Genomic DNA, 17,954 nt, shown 5'->3' on the forward strand with positions numbered 1-17,954 from the left:
TGGAAATCACCCTGTGGGGAGTGATTGCATGTTGGCGGTGGAACGGGGCTACCTGATCTGATGGGTCTTGCTCTCCTAAAATTGATACAAAGCAGTCTCTTCCCAGGGGAGGATTTAATGCCACAAGAAGTCATTCCTCTACCAGCCTGTTCGCACATGGGAGACCTGCAGCAACGAATCCCCGTGGCAGATGCCCTCCACCTCCAAGGCAGTAGTTATGTAGCTCTCTCTTCTGCTGGCCATACTGCACTGGGCACTCAGCTGGTGCTGTGAGGTTTATTATTTCTATCTGAAATGCCCTGACTTCATGACATAATGATTTCTTCTTTCTGTAGGCTGCTCTGAGCAGTGCCAGGCCTTCCTCTGGAGGGCCTGAGCTTGGCTTGCGCTGTGTAGGAATCCTCCAGCACTAATTCATCTCCAGTATTAAAAGTAGAAGAGTGAAGTTGGTTTCCTCCACTAAGGCTGATATGGCTGCATGATATTCAAGCTCTGTCCAGGAGCATGCAGTGGTGATGCAGCTGAGCACATGTAGGTAACTCCAGTACTGCTCTTGTTCTAGTCCATACTTCCATGCAGGATTTTAAGCCTGGGGCTTAGATCCTGATGGTGGATCCCAAACCACCTAAAAGTGGCTGGACTCATGCAGGTGCAGCTTTCTCCTCCACCAAACCACTGGTGTGTGTGGTGGGGTAAGAAAGTGCCCTTTGGTTTTGTGCTGTAGGAAGGGGTGTGCAGCTGAGCCTGTGTCCACAGCAGGTGAGCGGTGCCGGCGGTCTGTGGGGCCAGGAAGACGGCAGACACCACCACCACCACCCATGCCTTGGCCAGGCACAGGTAGATAATGAGTGTCAGGCCCTGCTCACCCAGAATGGAATCGAATATTTGAGTGGGTGAAAAATGTCATTTTCACACTACTCACACCAAGCAAGTACCAGCTGGGGACCCTCATGCCAGCTGCCCATGTATATTAATTACCAGACCTTTTGTGATTAGGAGCAATGCTGGAGCCTGCGGTGCTGTGAGCAGTGGGCACTGCACCAGCTGCTCCTCCCGCTTGCTCAGCATTTCTCACTTTGAGGCATCTCCTTACGTTCCTGGTTCGCGGCGGCTCGGCTGAAGGCGAGGAGCTGCCGGATCCGCGGGCGGCCTGCAGGGAGGCCGGGCTCTCCTGGGGGAGCGGCCTTTCTCCCCGCCCCCGCTGTGTCACAGGGCCCGCCCGCCCCGTCACGGCCCGGCCCCGCCGCCACACCCTTGCCCGGCCCCGCCGCTCTCTCTGGCGCCGCCCCGTCCCTCCCGGCGGCGGGCAGGGCCGCACCGCGCCGTGCCGTGCCTCCGCCGAGCCCCGAGCCGCGGCCCAGCGCGCCGGTAAGTGCGGCCGGAGCGCGGCGGGGCGGCCTTTGTGACGGCGGGCGGGCCGCAGCGCCTCGGCGCGGCCCCGGGGCTAACGGCGAACGGTGCCGCGCTGCCGCTCCCCGGGCTCGGCGTTCTGCCCGCCGGTCCGCTCCCGAGTGCTTCCCGGAGCGCGGGGCCTGGGGCCTGGCTGCAGCCCGGCGTGGTGGTGGGACCCTGACCCGCTCGGCCCGGGGCTGCGGGGCGGGCCGGCTTCGGCAGATTGTCCCGGCGGAGCCGTCCCGGGTGCGTGGGGACGGCGTGCCCGTGGGGAGGGGGCTGAGGTGGGGCTGCGCCGGGGCCTGCTTCTGAGAGGAGGGCCGGGCTGGGCCGTGCTGCTGCTGGGCTCTGCGAGCCCCCCAGGAGCTGCCGTGCTGTCCTCGCCTTTCCTCTGACGGCTTCCATGGGCAGCTCGTGGGGAACGCAGCCCAACAGGCCCGGTTCCTCCAGGGCGCAGCATGCCCCCGTCCTCCTGCAGAGCCGAGCCCGCTGAAGGGCTCCCAGAGGTGCCGGCACTTTGGGGAATGGCTTTGGGGTTCCCAGCTGAGAGGGATGGAGGACTCCGTGGGTTTTCTGAGGTCCTCGGAAAGAGTTTGGTCCTGGTTGCAGCGGGATGCGTTGTGCTGTCAGATTTGGACCCGGGTTCTTGGCTGTCTTTCTTCTCCCCATCCAGTGCATCCCAATGGATGCAGTGCCAGTGCCCTGTCTTGGAAAAACCAGGTATCTGCAAGCCGCAGATGGAAAACTGACTTGTCACGTGTTTTTTTTTTTGTAAAGCTGAAATAATTGCATCTTAGGTCCGGTTTCTGTAGGAGCTGCTGAGTAGTGCTGGTGTTTAGTTAACAATGAACCCCTGAAACCAAAGGCCTTCCCCTAGAAATCAGGTGGTTTTGCATTTTTGTTGGAAGCATTTCTTTTCCTTCAGTTTATTGTCGTCTTTCTCACCAGGCTTCTGTCTTTCGCATCCAAAAGCTGAACACTGGGTGCCATGAGGTGACGGAGAGCAGTAGGGACAGAGCCTGTGCAGAGTGAGGCACCCAAACAGCCGGGCTGGAGCGGGAGAGGCGCAGGAATGCCTCCGTGGGAGGGTTGTGCCTTCTAATTCAATAGCAGCCTTAATGGAGGCGTTGTGAGCTCCTCAGGCGGAGCTGTTAAACTTACACTCATCTTGTAAAAGCATTCACTTGTGTTTTTTTTTTCATGTGGTTACTACTCGCAGTTGTGGCGGCTGTGATCTCGGAGGTTGTGTGAGGGGAAGGCACTGTGCTCTCGGCTCATCCCGAGGTCTGTGCCTCCGCTGCTGTGGTAGCGTGGGTCAGCTTTGGTCAAGCTGAAGTCCTGCAGTGAGGCGAGGTCATAGTGAACTGAGGGGGCTGCTGATTTGGTAGCATTCCTGGTGTGTTCTCAGGTGTTTGGGTGCTGCTCTGCTGCTGAGTGTACTCGATGGCAGCTCGGGGCTGGAGCAGAGATGTGCTTGGCAGCATTTACCCACCAGCACATCTCTCTCTCTGCCTGTCAGCGTCCTCCAAACCCGCTGGCCTGGTGGCAGAACACGATGAAACACAAAATAATTTTCTCTTACAAAGAGGGAGATGGAAACTCTGAGCAGGGGAAGGCTGAGGTTGGTGACAAATGGCACGCTACCCATCTCTCCCCTTAATATTAAGGTACTGTCACACATGTAAATGTAGCGTGTCCACTTAAGCAGTAGCATTTTGCTTGCTGGAGGACGCAGCCTCTCTTGATAAGTATGTAAATGTAGCACATTAATTATACCCTGGTGGGGTAAGGGTCAGCGCGTCCTGCTGTGCATGCAGTCACACCAGGAGGAATGGCCATAGACGAGCAGCACCAGCTCCAGGCACACATATCTGCCCACGTGGTGCTGCGCGTTGGTGTAATTATTGCAGTGAAAAACAACTGAAGAAAATCACAGCTCTGACTAAAGGAGTTTTACAACTATAAAGCTTCTGCTAAATCGGGCCTCGGGATTGCAACTTTGAAGTGCTCGAGTTGTCTTTGTTTCTGAGACAGAATGACATTAATACACGGCTTTCCAACAAAACGATTTCTGTCGCATGCTGTTTTTACTGTAACAAAAATCGTTAGCGCGGCAGTTTATTTGAGGATAGCGGCAGCGTGTTTTAGCAGTTCCGTGCCTGTTAGTATTGACAGCTGCAATAACATCCCTCTGTAAACTGAGGAATTAATGGCATGAATATGCAGGAGTGTCATGGAAAGGACCGCTGCTTGTTTGTAAGCAATGCCTGGAGAAATGAGATGGAGCGAAGTTTCCGCGGGTGGCTCACGGAAGGAGCCGGGCTGTGCCGTTCTGGTGGTGCAGGGCTGCACTCTGTGTGCTTGGGGCTTCAGGGCACCACATCTGCTTCCTGCTGCTTCTGTTTGCAAAGGCTTTGATTCCTGTTGTTTCATGAGGAAAGACTGTGGGATAGCTCAGGGAGCTCAGAGCGTGTTGCATAGGGAGAGTTTGGAGGGCTTGCTTGGCCTAGGGAACAGGAACTGTGTGTACGGGTGAGGATGCTGCGGGTTGAATGCTGTAGAAGCAAAAAGCAGCATGTAGCACGTAAGATAAAGGATGTATAAAATGGCCATGAATAAAATTACATTGGAAAATGGAAGATGGTTTCCAGTTCTCAGGGCTCTTGACTTCTGGGGCAGGCTCAGAGTCCTCTGGGGAGACGCTCCCATGTGGTTTGTGGAGGAGCGTGGGGTCTGTGGGAGGGATTGCACAGCTGCAGCAGGAGGGAGACTCGGTCCCTGGGGACGTACTCACCCCGCTGCAGTGTCACAGCAAGTTCCCTGCACCTCGGCTGAGACGCTTCTGAGGACGGCGGAATGATCTCTTTTGTCTGTATGTGCGTTCAGAATTTGGTGAATTGCTTCTTAAACACGCCACGCTACCTGCAGGTGTTGGGAGCAGGCATGTATCCTGCCATGCTGCTGTGCTGCATCAGCCACAGCTTGCTCCGGTTCTCCCACCCACTGCCCTGACTGGTGTCAGACACCTCCTGCTGCACGGGGCTCCGTGTGCTTCCCTGCGCCTTTGTCTCCACCGCTCTGCACCATTGTATGGGCCCTGAGACAGATGGGGCTCGTTCCCATTCAGAGCTGGGACCCGGCCGGCCTGGCCCTGCTGTTAGTGAGGCGTGCAGCCCCGCTGGGTGTCCTGCGGGACGCAGCCCTTGTGGCACAGCGGCCGGCTTTGCTCTGTACCTCATTGCATTCCCAGCGTGGGGTAACCATGTCATGTTCCCCAGAGAGGAGGGAGAAGGAACCCTGGCATCATGGTGTACAGCATGTGGCCCGCAGGAGGAGGCTGCTGTTGGGAACACATTCTCCCAGCCCTTCCCAGACTGCTGCGGGGGAAAGTGGTTTAAAGATGAGAGCAACCTGTGAGTTAGGGAGAGGGGATGCTTTGTCTGACACCAGGCCTCCAACCAGCGTTCGGGCGGTTATCCTGGATTACAGAAATCCATGCTCTTGCTGTGAGTGCTTCTGCATCCTAATCCTGGCAGCAAGACAGAAGCTCCCCTGTGGGTTGGGTAAGTCCCTTAATTTAATGTCCAGTCTCCCATTTGTAGCATCAGGATGATGTGCCTGGTTCCTTGCTGAGAATTAATTGATCGTAGCTTGTCTTCGCTGATGCCTGTGAGAATTAATTGATCACGCTCGAGTGTCCGCCTCCCATTCTGACAGCTGTACTGCCCGCATGCTCCCACCTGCCCACATGAGAGCTGCGGGAGAGGGCACTCTGCTCTTCTGGAAGGTCTCTGTTCTGATGTGGAGGAATAGAAAGCGGCAGCTGGGTGAGTGCTACCTGATGACGTGGTGTTTCTTTGCAGTCAGATGTTTTCATGGCAGTTGTCAGGGTCTGAGCGGATTTGTGCAGAGCCCAGCTGTGCAGTTCTTCTCCTGCAGAGCGGGGAGCGGGTGCGTTCTGCGGGGCTGTCCCCACCACAAATGAGGGTAGCAATATGCTGTGCTCTGCATTTGGGGTCACTGAGGGATTTTGAGGGGCTCTGGCCCTGCTGAAAATCACGCAGCCAGGGTAGAGTTGGGTGAGTCCATTGATGGCTGTCGGTCACTCACACCAGCTAATCTCTGGTGCAGCACAAAGGAGGGATTTAGCAGTCTGCCTACCATAGGCGGTGTCAGCCTGCATGAAGGAGAGAGGCTTGATGAGCTGCCTAAGGCCCGTGGTGGGTTTAGGGGATAAAGTAGGGATATTTTCCCAAATCTTTTAGGTGCAGGCTGGGATACTCTCATCCCCCACCTCATTTCTACTTTTGCTGAGTGCTGAGGTGGTTGTGCCTGTTCATGGATGCTCTTAAAAGTCTGGAGATCCTTGCTGAGGTCTTGAAACAGGCCTCTGCCTTAGCAGATGCTGGGGAGGATGGAGGCTGTCCCTAGTATAGAATCATAGCATCACAGAATGTCCTGAATTGGAAGAGACCAACAGATGCTATTGAGTTCAACTCCTGGCTCCTCACGGGACCACTCAAAATTCAAACTCTATTTCTCAGAGATTTGTCCTAACACTTCTTGAACTCATCCTCAGTGCCCTGGATGTGCTGGAGGAGGGGACATGGTGCTCAGCGCTCACTGCTGGAGAAGGACAGCGTGTTGGTAGAGGTGCTTTGTCATGGCTGAGCCCTGGCCCAGCTCGGCCTGTTGGCACCGGCTGCCTCCTCCCCTGGCTATTTTGGACGTGCCCTGCTTCTACCTACTGCTAGAGCAGAAAGCTACATCACCCCAAGTATAGCCAGACCTACCTCATGCCCCCTGGCTGCCTCAGGGAGCTGTAGCACTTCACTGAGGTGAAGTGCTGTCTTTTACTGTTGTGATATATATAGTTTTGTTTCTGACCCTGTTTTTATATTCCATCAATACTGGTGTTTGCCCTTGGTGACTTTATTGTTCTGGCATCCACAAATAGCTGTGTGGTCACAGCAGTGAGCATCCACTGATGCTAGCGCTGATGTGGACCCAGAGTGAGCTTATTTTCAAATTGAATTTTTGGGATCTTGTTCCTGTTTCATTTTTCTTCTACTTTAGCAATCCATGTATACAGATGTATGTGTACTATTTTCTATCGATCCTACCTAAACATCTCTCCAGAGAGGCTCTGGGGAGGCTCCAGAAGAAGCCTGGAGTCGCCCCAGAAAGGCTTTGGAATCGCCCAGGAGTGCAGAAGTGCTCTTTGTCAGAGCTAGAGAAGCACTGTTTGGCCCCTGGGATGCTCTGGGGAGGCCCTCGAAGCCTCAGAGAACGGGCAGCTTGTGCTGTCAGAGATGTGTAACGTGGTTAAAGCCAACTCTGTCAGCAATGGCTGTGAATACATCCCCTTGTCTCCAGCCTCCCAGGTGAGTGCCGGAGCTGTTCCAGGGCTCGGGGTCATGCAGCGAGGTCCCAGCTGAGCATCCTGCTGGCTGCTGCCAGGGAATTGTGTCAGACACTCACCCACGGCACAGTTACATTCAGCAGGCCTGAATTCCACTTACGCCTTGCTCTCTGTTACTTCCAGCTGGCTCTGTGCCCTGCAGGGCTCGAGCAGCCAACAGAAACATCAGGCATGGGCACAGCCCCTGGGAGCAGTGAGCTGGGGATCAGATGGGGCAGGGCATAACTGTGCCCCGAACGCTGCATGCAGACCTGTCCTCCTGCCTGCAGCGGGGGCACAGTTATGCCCTGCCCCATCTGTTTTCCCAAGCTGCTCCTCTTAGTGAGGAGGGTGAACACCAGGGTTATCATTAATTATAGAGGCAAATAAACGCTGCACTATTCTCGCACAGGTTCCCAAGGCTCGTGAGCAAGCCTCACATCATGGGTTGGCTGTTGAGTTACAGGAGCTGAAGGCCATCATTTGGGTGCATTTTTCATTGAGATCTCTGGGCAAGCTCTGTGGGAAGCTTTTCTGGCTTCAGCCTGGTCAGAGCTAAACCTCAGGTATTGCAGCTCAGCAGTGCATTACAATTCTTACTGGATTTATTTTCTCCAATCTCAATTCTGGAAAAGAAATATTACCATTTAATTTCTCCTGCTATTGACATCCAACCCAGGATGAAATTTAAAACCTACCTCTCTCTGCTTCTGAGATAATCTGATCAGGGTGGTTTATAATAAATATTTTTAATGCAGTTTTATCTTGCTTGACAGATGATTTTACAAACAACTGAAATCTAGTGAGGAAAACAAAATATGGTGAATGGCTGCTTTTGCTGGATACGCAGTTGCTGTAAGGGCTGCTCCCTCACTTGACTGTCCAGACGCTTCCTGTTGTTTGGTGCTGTGTTTGGGAGGGCTGGAAGCAGAGTTTGGCATGTCTCAATCCCTCTCCCTTTTGGAGGTGCCCTTGTTTTCTGTGCTGAAGGGCAGTTGTTAACCTCACTGTCCCTTTGACAAAGGTCGGAGGCTGAATGAGGTGGCTCAGGGCTCAGGTCTGCCTGTCCCTGTGATGCGGTGCTATCTCCAAATGGCTGCAGGTGGGCTCCCTGCACTAGCAGGCTGGAGAATTCGATACCGTGACGTCTTCATCCTGAGTTCTAACAGGTTGGAGGTTTTTGCAGCTGTAGTTCCAGGTGGTGACGTAGCTCTTTTCCTTGTTACACCCATGCAACACCCACTGCTATCTCCTCATCTCTCTCTCCTTTCTTTTTGCTTTAGATCAGCCACGATGCTTTGGTCCCTGTGCCTGCAAGAAGACTCTGCCGCCATCGTTTCCAGCTAGAAACACGCGAACCGAGCAGCTGCCATGGAAACAGCCTGCACGGAGGAGGCTGCCAGGACCCGGTCGCAGTCTGCAGCTTGCAGGCAGTGCAAGGGCGGTGAGCAGCAGCCGGAGGAGAACAGTGAGCGGCTGTCCCAGCGGAGTGATGCTTCAGCCGCGGCTGCGGAGCAGCAGCAGCCCCAGGCACCCTCCGGCAAGCTGAAGAAAACTGCTTTCAAGCTGTTTGGAGGGAAGAGGAGTATATGTACACTGCCAAGTTTCTTCAGCAGCAGAAACAAAGGCCAGGGGAAAGGAGCTTCGAAAAAGGGTCTCAGTAAAAGTAAGACTCACGATGGGATCAGCGGCACTGCATATGATGAGGGCAGCGGGGCGCAGTTGGAAAGCCCTTCGGATGGAAGCAGGGATTCTCATCCTTGCCTGCTGCCAAGCTCCCAAAGTGTTCACGTGGCCATAGACACCAGTGTCAAGTTTGATTTTGGCCGGCAGGATAGCTCTCCGCCAGGGAGTATTGAGGGCAATGAAAAGAAGCCCAACGGAGACAAGTCATCCTTCCCCAGACCAAAAAAAGGCCTGAAGGGGCTTCTCAACAGCATCCGGCGTCACCGTAAGAGCAAGGTTGCCGAGTGTGAGAAAACAGAGCTCTCTGAGTGGCCTGGGGATTCGGAGGAGACCAGCAAAGCTCAAGGCACAAAAGCGGAAACCCCTGGAGCTGTGGAGGAAAGGGGACCCGGATCTGTCCCTCCTGCAGCAGCCTGCCCAGGGAGCTCAGTGGATAACTGCTCGGTGCGCACAGAAGCTGACTTTGGGGAGGCTGCTGAGCCAGACTGGCTCCAAGCTGATAAGGGCAGCTGTGAGGGCAATGTGATGGCAGTGCCTGGGGACAAGGATGACCTGGATGCAAAATCAGAGGTAGATGCTGTTGTCTACACAGAGTCCAACTACAGCCATCTCCCAGTGGCCCTTCATCCAGACTTAGCAGACAACGACCCTCCCTCATTACACTCTGGGGACCAGCTGAGTCTCCTCTTTGGAGACGTCACATCCCTGAAAAGCTTTGATTCCCTCACGGGTTGCGGAGACATCATTGCTGAGCCTGACATCCTCAGCATTGCTGAGAGCACGATCTCTGTGGAGCGCAGCAGAGACACGGCTAAACGGAGCCCGTGCCTCGTCACCTACCAGGGAGGCGGGGAGGAGATGGCCATGTCTGAGGAGGAGTACCTCCAGCAGATATGGGAGGGCACCGCTGAAGAGGGCAGGAGCTACGAAGCCCCGCTGCCTCCAGCTGTGAGCAGTCCCGAACTGCAGGCAGTGAGCAGCAAGTTGGAGACGCGTGGTTTGCATGAGGGGGAGGTCCACCTCTATGCTGGTGGGGCAGTGGATGGGGTTGAGCTCCTGACACCACAGAGCGACCAGCAAGAGTCCGCGCCTAACAGCGATGAGGGATATTATGACTCCACCACACCGGGACCGGAGGATGAAACTGGGGATGGGCTTTGTGAGATCAAGAAGGACCGTCTTCCCAGAGACAGCTACAGCGGCGATGCACTTTATGAGTTTTATGAGCCCGATGACACACTAATGAGCCCCTCTCATGGGGAACAATCCCTGTTTGAGAGCAAAGTCTCTCACCCGGAGATCTTCAGCTACTTCTTGGACTTCTGCCTCCCTGCTGAGAAGAGCTTGATCCAGATGATGGATCAGAAGAGGGGGGTTATGGAAACCGAAGAAGAGCGGCTAGCTGCCATTCAGAAAGAGCTGCTGTTTTGGGAGCTGCAGAGGGAACCAGGCTTGAAGCGACTTGATGTTCCCAACAAAGAGAAGTGTCCCAGGGAAAAGCAGCATGTTGAATGTAAAACTAGAGCAGCCAACTTGATTGGCAAAAATCAGAGTTGCCTTGGTAGTGAGCAGATTGCCTCTCAAGCTCTAAACAGGAGTGTGACTGGTGGGATTTCGGTGGCTAGAGCTGAAAATCCAGAATGGAGTGATTTTCCAGGGCCTTTGTGTCCAGAGAACTGTTACAACAGCCAAAAAGCCCAAGGAAGTTGCCTTATTCAGCTCATGAAGAACAACCCAGGGTTTGATTCTGACCCAGATCATGCGTCGTTTGCGGGACCCCTCCATGGCAGTGCAGCCCCGGCCAAACTGGGGATGTTCCCCAGCCACAGACCCCTGGAGCATGAGGGCTGCTCGCAGAATGACCACCACAGTGGGGTGGAGGCTGCCAGCAGAGAGCCCCAGGCTGACCACGAGTGCGAACCTGAGCATGCCATGAGCTTCTCACAAGCTTTGGTGGAGTTCACCAGCAGTGGGACCCTCTTCTCCAGCCTCTCGGAAAGCCTGGGCAGCTCCGACTCTGGCTCTTCCTTCACTCAGAACCTCCCCGTCCTCCCCACCATGGTCACGTTCGACATTGTTGACGTGGAGCAGGAAGGGGAAGGGGAGTGCGAACAGCACCTAGAGATGAATGCTGATGAGGAGATGGCTGCGTCCTTTGAGGCCTTCGATGAGAGCTACATGCAGAAGGAGTCGTTTGCTGAATGTGACGAGAGAATGTTCCTGGGGTACCCCCAGGGCTCCTCCCAGAGCTGTAACTGGGGGGTTGCCAGCCTGCCCCGGCACCTGCGTCTGCACGGGCTCAGCCCTGCCATGCCAGCACCGCTCTCCCTTAACAGGAGAAGCAGGTCGCTTGACACGGAGAGCCTGGAGTTTGAACTTGCGGACTTGCAGGTTTCCAAGAACGGCCTTAAGCCTTGCCAGCTGTGGTCAAAATGGGACAAAAAGTATTCAGATGGAGTGAGAAGGAGCAGAAGCAAAGAGGAGGCCGAATTGACAGCTCCTGAAGGTGGGGAGGCCAATGGTGTGCTGAGCTGGCCGGGCTTGCAGTACCTCCAGTACGATGCCGAGCTGGCTCCCGGGGGGATCAAACACTGGGGTTTTGCTCCAGCTGCTGGGATGCAGAGCAGCTGGGAGCCATCAGAGCGGTCAGATGCGGACCCCTCCTTTTTGCCCCTTTCCAGGAGCAGTGCCAGAGAAACTCTGGAAAGGCAGCCTCAAGATCCGGAGCCAAACAGGCTCCTGGTCAGGCCATCCAACTTACCTCTGCAGCCTGACACGAGGCAGCCCCAGGAGGCGTCTGGGTCATACAGGTATCACGGAGAAGCCCCGGCCAAAAAGCTCGCGCGTGTGCTCCCGCTGGGGGAACCAGAGCAGTCACAGAACATCAGCTTTGCCCAGTCCCCGGAGAAACCAACCAAGTGCAAACCTGTCGGCGTCACCCATGGAATGCCCCAGTTCCACGACAACGATGACACCGAAACCTTAAAAAGCTCAGCCTGCTTTGCAGAGTGCCACGGGAGTGCCAGCAAAGAGCTGCTGAAAGGGAGAGCTGCAACGGGGAATGCGCTGCCCGGCGGCTGCCTGAGCACTGCAGTGAATGTAATGGGAGCCAAATAGCTCCTCCTGGGTGGCTGGGGAGAGGGGACGGGGTGGAAAGGGAGGGGAGGGGGAGGAAGAAAGTGAACACTAACGAGTGACTTATGTCAAACCGGGCCAACAAAGATGAACTCCTCGTGTAGCTGCAGGACATAGTCTGCATGCTGCTGCCGTTCTGCGCTGCTGTGGGTACTCTGGTTTGGTGCAGAGCAACCTCCTAGATTCATAGATTAACACTGAGGCACTTTTGGTTTTTTTCCAGTGCGAACCACCACTCTCGAACACAATACACGATGCAAAATGTGGTAGCAGCCCCAGTGCACAGTCCCACTGCTGCTAGAATAAAATCTGGAAGTGGACCCATTTCTAGTACGGCAGGTTTGTTTTCTGCAGATGTACCTGAAGGGCACCATCACCTTAAGCAAAGAAGCTGAGCATTTGGCAGTTGTGAAGGAGTGAGGAGCAGTGCTGTGCTGTGACCTCGCTGGCTGTGCCAGTTGTGAGCGGTCGCTTCTCCCACACTGGGGTTTCTCCCCATAGGGCCGGGCTGCATGGCTGCTCTGCAGGACGTTCCTGGAGTCTCCGCTTCAGGGCTGCAGCCAGGGGAGCGCGTCCTGGGGAAGCTATCAAAAGAAATTGGGTTTCTTCCCAGTTCTTCCCTTTGCTGTGAAACGTTTTTATTTATTTATTTTTTTTGGACAAACTTTTAATGTCTTCCATCTTGATCTTGATTTGGGGAGCCGCAGAGGAAGGATGCAGGTTATTTTGAGAGCAAGGACAGGAGGCGATTCAGCTGCAAGGGGAACTTTGCTGCCACTTTTTTTTTCCTGCCTGAGAGGAAAGCAGGAGTTTTTGTGTGTGTGCTGATAACGTTTTCCAGTTCTAGCTTTAATCTGCTCAAAAATATAGCACGCAGAGAGATGTTCTATGATGGATTCCCTTTCAAGAACAAAGCGTCAGTCCCTTTTCTTTGTCATGGTGTCTCTTCATGGTGTGTAATTTCCAGCTGAAGCCTTTCCTACGCTTTGTGCCTCATCCCCAGCCTCTCCCAGGCCAAGGGCACGTGTACGGCTTCTCTGAAATAAGCTAAATTTGCATTGGGCCTGTAGCTGTAAAGTTGCTGATGCTGTGTTGTTTTTTGTTTTAAATTTTGTGTTTATTTTCTTTGTATAAACTCATACGAGGAAAGTATTCTATTAATTGGAATACAGGATGTAGCACAGCCTAAATTAGGCTTCACAACTTCTTCCTTCTAACTGGAGGGAACAAAAATGCTGAAAATTGCTGCAGGCTTTTGATTTTCTTTTGTTGTTTTTTTTTAATTCCTCTTGAACAAGTGTGGAGAAGAAACACAAGTGTAGGAGACCAACATTCCATGGAGGTTGTCAGAGCTCTTGGAAACACCTGTTCCAGGATGGCAGAGCAGAGCTGACACCTTTCCTGAAGAAGTTCTCAGTGTCCTTGTTGATCTGAAACACACTGGTCTCTAAACCAAACCTTCCCTCAAGCGGATCAGCTTCAGAGCAGAGGCTTGTGCCAGGGGACCTCTCACCATCGGGCAGAAGGAGAGGACCTAAGAGACAGGGAGGAATGGAAACAGGTCCCTGCTCGGGGTGGCTGGCAAACCCCTCTCCTGGCCTGCCTTGCCTTCCCAGGTGCTCTTGCGTGATAGGTGTGCAGCTCTGGAACTTAAGAGATGGGCAGATGAGGATGTTGGTGAACATCCATCCAGCGGGTTCTGTGGGGTGAGTCAGTTACCCACGTACCCCAAAACTGCCTTTGCCAGGAGCAAAAGAAAGGTGATTGTCCTAGGGGACTCCCTTCTGAGGGGAACTGAGGGCCCAGTATGCTGAGCAGACCCTTTCCCACAAGGAATTCTGCTGCCTCCCTGGGGCCTGGGTCAAGGACATCGCCAGGAAGCTCCCTGCTCTGGGACAGCCCTCCAGTCATTACCTGCTTCTGGTAGTGCAGGCTGGCAGTGATGAAGTTGAGGGGAGAAGCCCAATAGCCCAGCTCAAGTGCACCCACAACACTGCTGATGAACTGTGGGATGGCACACCACAATCAGACTGCGTGCTAGTGAGATCCTTCATTTTGCTCCACGAGGTGCTGGGTACGATGAAACACTTCTGAAATGCTTGTACACCAACACATGCCGCATGAGGAGCAAGCAAGAAGAACTAGAAGCCTTGGCTCAGTCCCAGAGCTACTACATCATTGGCATAAGCAAACCCTGGTGGGAAGAGTCCTGTGGCTGGTGTGCTGTGATGGATGGTTACAGACTCTTCAGAAAAGGCAGGGCACCAAGAGGGCAGTGGGCACATGGCCGAGAGCTGCAGGAGTTCAGCAGGTGTCTGGGCAGTGCTCTCAGGTCTGGTTTTTGAGTGGTCCTGTGTGGAGCCACGAGTCTGACTCAATGATCATTATGGGCCCCTTCCAACTCGGGATATTCTGTGAGTCCCTTTCTCTGGCTTACAGAGCTTCTTCTACTTCTGTCCAACTGACTGTAGTTCAGTTATTGATGAATTGGATGTTCTTTTTCCCGAACTGCCTATTTTCTGCTTCTGTTTGCAGCAGAGATTGTAACGTGAAATCACAGTCTGGAAATAGCGTGGTGATCCCCTTCAGCAGAGCCTGCCTGCACGCCGTGGGGCGGCGGGGCTCTGCTCAGCGCTGCTTGGAGCCGAGTCCTGCCCCGGAGCAGCTCACCAGGTGCTGCCCACACCTGCAGCCCAGGTACGCGTGTGGCTGCGGTTGGAAACGTGGGCAGCTCCCTGATATTGCTCTACTTGTAGGGTACTGAGGCATGAAGAGCTTTTTTGTTTTGTTTCCCTAAGCAGAATGGGTTCTATTATTTCTTCTTGAGACGAGGCTTCTTACTGTCCTGTCCTCGTACGTCCGTGAAGGAACAGGGAAAGGTGAAGCCAGAATTCCTTCTTGGCAGCTCCACTTACATGTATGTTGTTGTTTGTTTGTTTGTTTTCTGAACAGATTCCTGAAGCTTGAGCAGTCCCATCCATGTGTCCTTGGGATTAAACCTTCATTTTTCAGTGTTTGTGCCACGAGCATCCCCTAACAAACGCTCCTAACTCCCTCTTGCTCGGGGTGTGCTCAGCTTCGGATCCCAGCCGAGCTCCGCTGCAACTCAGCGCTGATCCCAAAGAAAGGATCCCATAGTTATCACTAGCAACACCAGAGATGTCACAACACAAATAGGTGCTCACTGGAATTGCTTGGCCTCCGCAGTGGCCTCTTACAGGATTTTTTTAACCATGATCTTGTTTTAGCATGTCACCAAAGGCATCTTGTGGCTCAAAGGGGTTTTGCGTAGTGTGTTGTTTGTAAATGGTGCAGCCTTTGCCAAAGTTCTGGTGAAGGATGAAAGTGTCTCAGTGCTAAAATGAATGTTCAGTTGCAAATGCATGTCTGTAGTAATAATTATTTTGGTTGTAGGTACGTAGTGGGAAGACTTATTGGACAACAGTTCCTAGACTCTGATGTGTGAAAGCAATACAGCCAAGACTTGATAATCTGACTTTATACCAAAGGTTTCTCCTCTTAATGTGATTTGAACTAAACAAATCAAGGATCCGTTGATTTAAAATGAGGTTTCTAAAAGCATTTTTAAAATAATTTATTGGGTTACTGGAGTATTCTGCTCCATTAACCCAAAGAAATAAGAATTTTCAATATACTAACCTAGTCTGTAAATTGTCACTGCCATAGACTGGATTTCAGTACCTAATGTATTCCTGCTTCTGAAATACCTGTCTGCTGTGGAGTAGATAGGACCTGACCTTCCCACCATGCTTTCCTAGTAGGGAATTGCAAAGGGACTACAGTTTGAGTGCCAAATACAAGCTCCTGGATCTTGATCTTATCCCCCTATGGCTTTAGGAGAGATTTCTCACAGCTGCATAGTCCAAATTAACACATCACTGGGGTGGGAATAGTCGTTCTGGTGTGGTCTTAGCCCATTTTCAGAAGCAATGCATCTGGGAATGAAAGGATAAGCTTTAAGGGGGGTCCTTCATCCTTTCTGTGACCTACGAGGCTGTTCATTGATGTCTGGGAATGCTTAGTGGCCAGTCTTTGTTGAAGCCAAACAGAAGAGGATTTGGTGTCATAGGGAGTGCTTGGCGCAAGTTGTTGTCTCCTTCAGTGGGATCCCGTGGCTGCTCTCTGGTGTGGGACAGGGGCCTGGGAGGACACCCTCATTGGTTGTGAGCTCTTGGAGCTCTTTGACCACTGCTGACCTCGTAACGAGCACGATTTTCCTAAAAATGTGATGGAGGAATTCCCCACCTGAGTCCTTGGACCACGCTGAAGCTAGAAGCAGTCCCGTTGCTCACTGAGGGCTGCGGCTTCTCATTTCTGGCTCAAGCCGCCGTCTTCTAACCTGGTAAAATAGAGACTCACCCTAGGAACCTGAGCTTGAGAGCAGTAACTCTTGTGTAGAAGAGGTCAGCGGAGGCAGAAATGAGGCATACAGGTCGGGGCGAGCAGGTTGTCTGGCCGAGGTGTGGAGAAACAGCCCCAAACCTCGAGGAGCTCAGCGCATCCAGGGGCAGCCTTGGAGCGCTGGGTCATGGCTGTTGGCTGCAGATCAACCCCTGCCCAGGTCAGCCTACCAAGTAACTCTGTATTGCGTTTGGGGGGCTTTGGTTGGTTGGTTGTTCGTTTGTTTTTTTTTTTTATATATACACATAAAAAAACGGTCGATTTTATCTATTTTTGTATAGTTTTGCATTTTATATTCATGGGGAAATTTTACGGACTGTTCTTTTCCTTACGTACGTTACGCGTTTCAAAACGGTGCGGTTTACAGTTCTGATGGAGAAACAGCAATTAATTGCTGTCACTGCTGCTGCCACTGCCTGTGCAATGCAAGAGACCCACCTTGCTCCCCACACCGTCGTGCAGCGTGCTGTTCAGTGGCATCTGAAGGAGCAACTCTGGCAACGAGAAGCCAGTCCACTGCCACTGCACGCTGTGCGCGGACACCGCCAAGACGTCAGCTTTGATGCTGGTCTGTCACACTCGTCAGCTGTTTCTGAGCTTTGTTTTGGATCTGAATTTGTGCACCGTGGTGATTTTTTCCCTGAAAGTATTGTTGGCTGTCTTTAAAAAAAAAAAACCATCCAAACCATGTGGATTTCAGCTGGGGCTTTCCCTTCCGCGTGCTTCAGTTCAGTTGTCCCACACTGGGCTCTCCTCAATCCCCTGCAGCAGTCGCAGAGCAGGAGATGCTGCTGGCTGCTGTGGGGTGATGTGGAAACCGGTGGCAGAGTTCCTCCTGGAACAACGTTGCCTTGAATTCTGGGGTCACAACCAAAAGGAAAGCTCCGGGTACACTGAGATCCAACACTAGTTAATGTGGATCTTTTTTTTTTTTTTCCCTTAATGGAATGAATATGCTGCTTTGTTTGCCTGACTCGGTGCCCTGCAGAGTTTGCAACCCTGTGTGGGGTGTAAGGGCTGACACAACTCTCTGCAGAAGGTCGCGATGATTGGCTGAGCGGAGGAGGACAATGCCCAGCGCTGACGTGCAAAAAGAAAATTAAATGCTGAAAAGCTGAAAGATTACAGCTGAAAGCAGATTCGTCCCTTCTTCCCTCCGAGCCAGCACCAGCAGAGGTGGCAGTTCCAAGCTGAGACGTTTGGCTCTGCGCAGATTGTTGCGTCTTTTAATTCCACAGCCCTTAACAAACGGGGGCACTGTCGGGGTTCCTTAGGATGGAGCAGGGCTGGGATGGCCGCTCTCCTGGCAGCTGCTCCCGGGGCCCGCAGCGCAGGCAGCACATGGGAACCGAGGGGAGCCCGTGGGTTCTAAGGAAGCAGTGCTGCCCCAGCTCTGCCCCTCTGTCCCCACTGCGGCTGTGCAGGGAGCCCCGTCCAGCCCCGCTGCGTGCTGCCCTGCTCCCTGCCGGGTGCCACGTTCGGGGCTGTTGTTCTGTTTTGTTCTGGTCTCATTGCTACTCATCCTCTCGACTTTTTAATGTACTGACTGTGTTTTAAATTGAATGTTCCTTTCACCGAATCCTAATGAATAAACTTCAGATTTTTAGAGAACACCTGATTTCACTCCTGCTTTGTCTTTCAGGCTTACTTGTGCTCCATTCCATCTTTCTCTTTTCCCACCTCTCCCCTTACAGTGAGAGCAGGCTGCAGAGCACGGCATGCTGCTGGTCTGTCGTGTGCATGCCTTGTCCAGCTGTGATACCAAGTGCACTCTGCAGCACGATCCTCCTTGAGGCGCTGCCCTGAGCTGAGCTTTCCCCTCTTTGCTGGTGCTGAGTGCAGGCACACTGGGTATTTGTCCTGCGCAAGGAGCATTTCCAGGCTCCCTTCGACGGGACTGCACAGCATTGCCCTCTGG

General features: G+C 53.2%; 1 protein-coding gene across 2 annotated transcripts; it reads left to right on the forward strand.

Moving 5' to 3' along the window:
* On the forward strand, window positions 1,266–17,654 carry AMER1 (APC membrane recruitment protein 1). Of its 2 annotated transcripts, none has more exons than XM_021405714.1 (3): window positions 1,266–1,368; window positions 8,077–11,578; window positions 11,838–17,654. In XM_021405714.1, the coding sequence occupies exons 2-3, from the start codon at window positions 8,165–8,167 to the stop codon at window positions 11,913–11,915; spliced, it is 3,492 nt and encodes a 1,163-aa protein (XP_021261389.1). In that variant the 5' UTR covers window positions 1,266–1,368; window positions 8,077–8,164; the 3' UTR covers window positions 11,916–17,654. The 2 variants fall into 2 exon arrangements, with proteins under 2 accessions (XP_021261389.1, XP_021261390.1); XM_021405715.1 differs by lacking the exon at window positions 1,266–1,368 and adding an exon at window positions 1,480–1,638.

The sequence above is a fragment of the Numida meleagris genome, chromosome 8, assembly GCF_002078875.1.
Source record: "Numida meleagris isolate 19003 breed g44 Domestic line chromosome 8, NumMel1.0, whole genome shotgun sequence".
NCBI lineage: Eukaryota > Metazoa > Chordata > Aves > Galliformes > Numididae > Numida > Numida meleagris.

What these genes read in the sequence shown, in the direction of transcription:
- AMER1 (XM_021405714.1), top strand. Translation starts at nt 8,165, where the DNA reads ATGGAAACAGCCTGCACGGAGGAGGCTGCCAGGACCCGGTCGCAGTCT. An exon ending in GCCTGAGCACTGCAGTGAAT is followed by an intron (nt 11,579 to 11,837) that starts GTAATGGGAGCC and finishes GTTTTTTTCCAG; the next exon opens with TGCGAACCACCACTCTCGAA.